The 8,549-nt window shown below is 30.7% G+C and overlaps 1 protein-coding gene across 1 annotated transcript; it reads right to left on the bottom strand.

Moving 5' to 3' along the window:
• Window positions 1-1,971: 1,971 nt before the first annotated feature.
• LOC143564397 (uncharacterized) lies at window positions 1,972-4,435 on the bottom strand. Its single transcript, XM_077051688.1, has 5 exons — window positions 4,236-4,435; window positions 3,753-3,896; window positions 3,623-3,690; window positions 2,775-2,811; window positions 1,972-2,356 (listed from the first exon to the last, which is right to left on the bottom strand). The coding sequence occupies exons 1-5, from the start codon at window positions 4,419-4,421 to the stop codon at window positions 2,135-2,137; spliced, it is 657 nt and encodes a 218-aa protein (XP_076907803.1). The 5' UTR covers window positions 4,422-4,435; the 3' UTR covers window positions 1,972-2,134.
• Between the last annotated feature and the right edge of the window lie 4,114 nt (window positions 4,436-8,549).

The raw sequence follows: 8,549 nt of genomic DNA, 5'->3' as shown, positions 1-8,549 counted from the left end.
TTCAGCTTAGCTAAAAGCTTATTAGTGTGAGACTCTCAGTAACACTAGAGGCTGTTAATTTAATAGAGTTACGGATTCAGTGGGTTTTTTTATTAGGAGAATGGTGTTAAAACTGATGATAATACCCCTCACGTGAAGTTCATGTAAGTGGGACTTAACAGCTTCGGTTAGAATATTTTACGTTAAGGGAGGAAAAATGTTAGAAAATATAACACTGGTTACCCAAAGTGTTAAAAAGTAGAAAAGTTGAACGGTTGTTGATTTTCGAACCGAACCACTTGAACGAAAATGGAAGTTGCTCTATATTTAGAGATTAATATTCATTTTACATACCTACGATACAAACACACATAACTTTTGATGATGCATCTTATTTTTATCTGGTTGGCATATATTTGTGTCTAGGCGATAGACGTGGGCCTAGGGCTGCAAATGAGTCAAACGAACCGAACGAACACGAATAAGACCTTGTTCATGTTCGTTTGTTAAAGAACTAATGTGTTCATGAACGGTTCACAAACACTTACCGAATGAGATTTTATGTTTGTGTTATTTCATTAAGGAAATGGATCTGTTCATGAACACAAACGAACAAAGTTAAAATCGGAGGAACCTAGAGAATGAGATTAATGTATTCATCAATGTGAATAATGAAAAAGGAAATGAGAACAACGCTAAAACAATGTGAGAATATGGTTTTCTATTTTACGTTAGGTGTAACAAATTAAAGAATATAAAATGTTTACATTAGTTAAATAAATGTACAAAAACTTTCATGAACAACATATACAAACGAACATGAACGTATGTTCATGAACACATTACCGAGCGTTCAAGAACACAATGAACGAACGAGGGCTTTGTTCATGTTCGTTTGTTGAACGAAATTTCTTGTTTATGTTCGTTCATTTATTAAATGAAGGAACATAAACGAATTTTCCGCCGAACGGTTCACGAAATGTTCAATTATCTGTTTCGTTTACAGTCATGTAGCCTTTGCGTCTAACGCCTATGACTACAAAGGGACCAAAATGCACGGCACACTAGTGAATCAGAACTTATGAACACAACCTAACAACAATTTGGAAAACAACATCAAAAGAGACAATGAGATCTGAATTCACAAGGAGTGCAAAATGTTGATTTGACTCAAGTTTTGATCTATAAACTCTTGGCACCCATCTTCCATATTGACTCTTATCATCCCATATGGTCCCTTACAACTCATCATCTCTCACATGCCCACATCTACATCTTTCTTTATGCACATGCATCATCACATCGATCATTTGCCCAACATCTACAAACATGTGTTTCGTGGTTGGATATATGTGCAACATCTTGACAATTTCAATGTATCACTTGAATGTGTAGGGGAAATCACCAAAATAGTTATTTTGATCGAATCTATTCGTTATTCTAATCAACCTTTTCTATTTAAAAACAAACTAATCAAGTGGTTCTATTCGTTACATGAAGCTTCGTGGTATTAAGGAGTGTAGAAAAGATACCCGTCCCCTTTTAGTTAAGATGAGCTGTAGTGTGATAGCGAACAAATGTAAAGATTTAGAAGTAGGATTAGAAGTTGTGTGAGTGACGTAGTCGTTTAAAAAAAACTAACCACCAAAATCTTGACAAAATCTTCGAAATTATACACTTATCCTGATTTTATGTAATTTGTTTAAAATGTATAGTTTCCTCATTAAAACCGCACATTGCGTTGAGATTTCCATATCACGGTCCCCTAAATAGTGCTAACTAGATCTCAACACAAGTCGCGTCTATGATGGCTCACTGTCTAGATTTTTATATCATTACGGTTACTAATAGTCATCAAATTGTACAATCTCAACCATACCCATATTAGCGATTTGTTACTGAACTGTTGAAAATATTTTAAAATACCAAAATCAGACGGCACTAATACCGTAAACATGAAAATCGATTGTCGGCACAGTTAATTAATTACAATATGTCAGTACTGGTATGATATCGATCGGATTGATACTCTACACAAAATTTGTTCATCGCTAACTATGATACAAAAGATTTAAAAAAACAAACATTTGAAATGAAAACAAACCAAAAATAATTTACAATTTAAATTGAATTAAAAATATTACAAGAGACATTGTTAATTTTGATTGGGAGGTGGCTGCGTAGGATAGTCAGGTAGACCCATCTGCTGCGTAGGATAGTACAGATACGAAGGCTGGTGAAGTGGGTGCGCTTGTGGCGTAAATGCGCCCCTCGGTGTATGCACTTGGGTGTGGGAATACCCATAGTAATATGGTGAGGTCATGGTTGTGGATGTGGGCCCATAGTATGGATATTGCATTGCTGGATTGTAAATTACCTGTTCAACAAACAACTACTATTGAGGCATGATGTACAATATTTAATGCATCTATATTACAAAAAATACATATACGGAAAATCATTTGAATATACGGTATATACACTTATAATCACTAAATAATCATTTTTTAGGTACGAAGGTTAACATTTTTTGCGAGTTTCCCATATTCGCAAAGTATGATAATGTAATTGTTAAAACGTGACATGTGCGTTAAGATTCTGGCTAAGACGATGTGTTTTAGCTTGCCATCATCACTATACAATCTGATAAGTTTGTTGAGATTTCGATAGTTACTTGCTTTAAGCCGAGAAAAGTTTATAAAGTAAAATATATGGTAACACTAGTACTACAACATAATTTTCCTAAATTTCATGTGGTGAATATTAATAGTTTGCAAAAAGTTTTGAAATCTTACATAATTGTAGCCATGTTCTTGGGGGTAAGTTGCATACCTGCATAAGTAAGATTGATCAGCAGTAAATAAATACAGAAATATGTTATTAAAATAACTTAATTTAGTTTTATATTTATATAATGTTTTAGTATTCATGTCTAATGAAGTCAATTGATAAAAGTTGTAAAAGGTTAATAAATCGAATAATATAATTCTAATTAATAAAAGTCTTGTATCATCACTTGACTAGATTAACTGAAAAATATGCTATAAATTATTTTAAAAATAAAATATTAAATCAAGTTATTTTTTTATTGGATAGGTTTAATTAGAAAAGTCTAACCTTTACATGGTGTCCACTTTGTGGTCAAATGTCATGTATGCATGTTACAAATATTTAATGACATATTGTAAAAATTATGGCAAATCAATAAACAAGAAAAAAATCACAAATCCTTTAAATATCACTAACTAGTGTGGCATGGATCGGTTCACTTTTGATTATGAACTAACTAAATTTAGAATTGATTTTATATTTTTTTAACGGCTAAATTTTTGCACTCTATTGAGTTTGAACCTAAATTTAGATTTGTTTTAATTTTTAGATTTTAGTAGTTGAACGGTTTTAAATTATAAAAGTTTATTTCATTTAAAATATTACATATTATTTATAAATATAATAAAATTTACATATTGTCTGTAATGTCATCAGGTCAATTCAGTTATTTATACCGCATATCATAACCAAGCATGAAAATGTGTAATAAATAAAATCATAATTTTGCCATAGCTTCTCAATAGATTCAATTATTTGATTCATTGTTTCAAATATTATACTTATGATTACTATGTACTGTCGAGAAACCCACCCATAAGGTTGATACACTACCGAAGGCGGGGTTAGTGGCATTGCCGATTCCGGGTATTGCACGTCCCCCTTACATTTTCCTATATTGGATTGAAAACATTTTAAATATTTATACATGACTTAAAATACACTTCATAATTTGAATATGTTTTCTTAAAGAAAATATAACCATAACCACCTTGAGATGCAATATTACAATTAGCTCTTCTTCCATCTATCACGGGATTTGGATCATCACAAGCTCTCTTTGCAGATTCAGCATCATCATATGTCACCTTTATTTATTAAAACACAATCTTTATTACTATTAATTGCAAATTAAATTTTGATAATCCAAATTAATTATAACTTAATCTTTTTTCTGAAATCTCATACTTACGTAGAAGCAATTCTGTATGCCCTAATGACTTGTTAATGACACGTGGTATGTCATGCCATGTCATCAAGGCAGACAGAGTCACTAATCCATTAGAATGGATTGTCTTTTTCAAAAAATATAAAGTTGGTAATTTTATTAGTTATAAAGTAATATATGACGATATGTCATGGTTTGAACTATCAAAATCCAATTTTACTTAACAAATGAATTAAACCAATTTGCATATTGAACTTACAAACCCATAGCCCTTAGACTTGCCGGTGATCTTGTCGATGATTATTACAGCTTCAAGAATGTGACCAAACTGCTCGAAATACTTTCGCATTTCTCCAACAGGTGTTTCCCACGCAAGCCCTCCAACGAACACTTTTGTGAGAGTTGTGTCCCCGAAAGGTGACCGATAATGTTGCCCGTATGCCATAAGCAACAAATTAATAACTTTTTATGCAATAACAAATGTTGTTCGTCTAGCTCCCTGAATTAAATGGTGTTTATGGAAAAGAAAACTAAGATGGTGATGCAAGAAAAGAAATTATGTGTTGTGAGATATATATATAGTTTGAGTCTATATATTTTATTGGTGTTTCGAAGTTAACAGTCTGAAAAGTGCGGTTGGGAAATAAAGAATCGTGAAAGTTGCAAACTATAATTTGCTGTATATTATTATTATTATTGAAGAGATTGGGTTTGACAGCTGCAAGACTAAATGAGAGGTGGGTGTGGGGTTATGGTGTAATGTATATACACCCATATACATATTGGGTCCAGGTCAGATATATATAAAAGTTATCATGCAAACTATACGAAATGAAGAACAAAAACATGTGGTAACATTTTTTTTAACTAACGAATATAATTATTACATACAACAAAATATCAATATGAATATAGAAAATATAATTACGTTGCACCTCATAAGTAGCGTGACTATCATTACTCTAATTCATCTTGTTATATGATAATTATTTGCTGAATAGTATAATTATTATATAATAATTATAATAATGGGGTCACTCTTTTTTTATTATTCACTCCACACGGTTGAATATCTCACGCTAAAATGTATTTGTATTTGATCCTAACATTAGACATGGGTGCGTTTGATGTGAAAAGTTGATTTGTGTGGTTATGTTTAAAAGTTAATAAAAAAATGTATAATACATATATAACAAATAACTACATAATTTTTTTAAAATGTAATAATGTATAATACATAAGTTTAAAAAATAAAGTAAATTGATTGTTACATCAAGTATTCTCAAATCAAATAAAATTTCTTTTATACCTATAAAAACTACAGATTTATGGGTAATTAACTGTAGAATGCTAATAAATTGAATTTCAATTTTCAAATTTGGTGTTGCTATAAATTTTGCAACTTGGTTCAGTATTGTGTTTTTATTAACATTTAACATAAATCAAACTATATTTGGATAATGGGTAAACGGGCAACAAGTTGCGCCGTTATCCCCTTTTGGATCGCAAAGCCTATTCTACTAAATATAAATCCTTGGTTCCTCGGGCTCTGCGAGTCACAATGGACCACCTTCTGCACCCGTTCCAAGAAGTGAACCACCTCGGGAGTTAGAGATCCAAATGTGTCGAAGGCAAATGGAATGAACAAGTGCTGATTCTCTAAACACGCTGCCTCATGCTTAGCAACCTTCCTAGATTCTTTTATGTACATAGTCTTCTCATGTGTATGTATAAGCCGTATAGATTATGAAAATTTTAAACCACTGATCACAAAATTAAATGGCTCAGATTTCTTGTGCGTTAATGTTTGGAGACAGGCTTTCAGTTCAATTACATCAATAGTTATATGTTGAAATTACTTTAAGAATCACATTAATTATTGTTTATTTAATACTGTATATAAATTGACGGATTTCGTGTGTATTTCAATATGTTTGTGACTGTTTTAGAAAGATATGGTACATGTATTTTTTTTTTGTCTATACATGTGTCCAAATACACTGTATGCATTATGCAATACTTCAAAATTAAAATCAAATAAATAGAATTAACTTGTTTTCAAAAAAATTTAAAATTTTCTGTAATTAAATCAGTATTTATAAATTGTTTATATGGCTTGGCTTGGTTACAAATTGTGCGCCCATGTGCGGGTAATAGACTAATAGTGATGCACTGATGCATTCAAATAAAACCACTAAATATTTAAGAACGATTTTATTAAAAAAAATTCGGCTACACTAAACTAAATTCGTCTTCGGGCTCGAACTATTGACACCTCAGATGGAGCAACAATAATAACTTTGCCGATTAAACACCCCAACGGCCCCACCCACACGATATTATTAGGTTATATAATATACAATAGGTGATTGCATGTATTCACATGTGAATATACTACTTTAGAAATTATAGTATGTTCACTAGTTAATCCATGTATTCACGGTAAATTATATCATTCAAAATTATTCTTAAATATTTAGTAATTCTTATTTTCAACCGTCACTAGTAAAATTTGGCTTGTATCAATGTATCTTAACTCTTCATTTCCTTAAAATCGTGAGAATTAGTTATACGTTATTGGATGAGAACACCAACGGTTGAAAAACATATGATAGCACATAAATCTTAAAATATGTTGGAATTTCGGAAGAATTCATCACCTGTACAGTATAGTATACAAAGACATTCTCATTAACCATATTGTCAAGGTCACATAATGTAACGCAAAGGTCACGTTAAATAATGTGAGGCTTTTCACGTTAAAACAAAACTTTGCTTAATTTGTCTTTCTATATTGATTTTTGTTACGTTTGTTTTCATTAATGACAAATCTGAAGAACATAATGGTGATTACTTAACGAAAGAAAATACTATCTAAAGAACAAGAAGAAGTTAACAAAAATTCGTGTAACCGGTTCTTAAAGTTGCAAGTTAAATGATTTCCGAGTTATTAAGATTATAAATCAAATTAAACAGCTAATTTAGCTCTCATGGACAGATGTATTGCTTTATTTTACTATCTATTTATATTCCTTTTCCCTTCATACAACCGATTGAACCGAATGTGTCTTTGGTTAGCTTATATTATAAACACTTGATTAAATTTAATCAATTATTAAAGTCATTAACGACCTAATCAGAAATATAAATAATATTCCCACATGAGTACATGACACCACTCTCCATATATTGCCAACTTTCATACTTTAATGATTAATCACATAGAATTTTTCATCCAACTATTGATATCATCACCCATTGCATCATTATAGATTTCCTGCTTAAATGTCTTTTGCAAAATGATATCATTTGTTTACAAAAAAAAAAGAATTATTTATACAAAATTTTGCTCCATAAATAATTTTTAACAATAGAGAAAATAGGAAAGTAGTTTTTTTTATATATGAGATATCTATATGTCTTGAGGTTCGTGGTCAAGTGACAAAAACATAGTCTCTTAAACATTCAAAGGTTTTGGATTCGAGTCTTGGGAAGTAAAAGAACTTTGCCTTTCAAAAACAAGTATATCTATATAACCATGTCGAATAATAATTATGCATATAGCTATTACTTATGTGAAATAGTGAACGTGTATAAACTTTGCCTTGTCTATCACTATTTATCTATCAAACAAGGCCAAAATCGTATCGTGCACGAATAACATTCCATTATTCATCTTTTGATCGTGTAATCCCCACATGATGTACACTTAGCTTATGAAAGTCAATACAACTGGCATACAATCAGTTTTTCCTCGTGTAAAGATCTTTATGTAAGGATAGCTGAATAGTCATTTGAAACCGATAACAATGAAGATGAAAACTCGTATCCTTACTAAAAAAAGAAAAAGAAAAAAAGCCTTTAATTTTTGAAGATGAAGATATATATATAGTCAAAAATAATATAACTTAGCTATTTTTTAAGAGTGAATTTATTGGGGATCATGTGAGAAATTAGGTTTATAATAAAAATGTAAAAAAATTATATATAGACCATTGAGTAGGTGTAATAAGTGGATAAGAATAATAACGGAAACTTATACTTAGCAAGAGGTGAATGTTTTGAAATCAAACTATAAGTCAAAGTTACAAATAAGTTTTTTATATGTTATTTTTCTTATATAATTGATCTTCTTAATAAGGTTTATTAAATTTTAATAATTCTTATTAATTGATGTTGACAGATAATAATTCATATTCATTTTATCGTTATTGGCGGTCTCAAAATTAAAAAAAGTTGGCCCCAATGGCCCCCCTTTAAAAAAGACTTAACGACGTTAAATTTTTTTCCGAATTTCAAACTAATGTCTTAGGGAATTTGATCGGAAAGAGGATACATGTCAATTGGTGTAAAACGTAGCTCGAAACGGTTATTCAAACAACTTAATTTTTGTTATCTGGAAGTCCAAACACACGAATTGAAGCACTTTATCGTCATTTTAGAGCACTGCTTCGAAAGTAAATTTTACATCAATCGACTCGTATCATCCTTCCGATCAAAAGCCCTAAAACATTAGTTTGAAATTTAGAAAAAGTATAACGACGTTAAGTCTTTTTTAATGGGGGGCAACCTT

This window comes from Bidens hawaiensis, unplaced genomic scaffold, assembly GCF_021521415.1.
Source record: "Bidens hawaiensis isolate Kalapana, Puna unplaced genomic scaffold, B.hawaiensis_p1.1 tig00022002_1, whole genome shotgun sequence".
Taxonomy (NCBI): domain Eukaryota; kingdom Viridiplantae; phylum Streptophyta; class Magnoliopsida; order Asterales; family Asteraceae; genus Bidens; species Bidens hawaiensis.
Note: the sequence above shows the minus strand (reverse complement) of the source record. Positions and strands in the feature narration are given on the sequence as shown.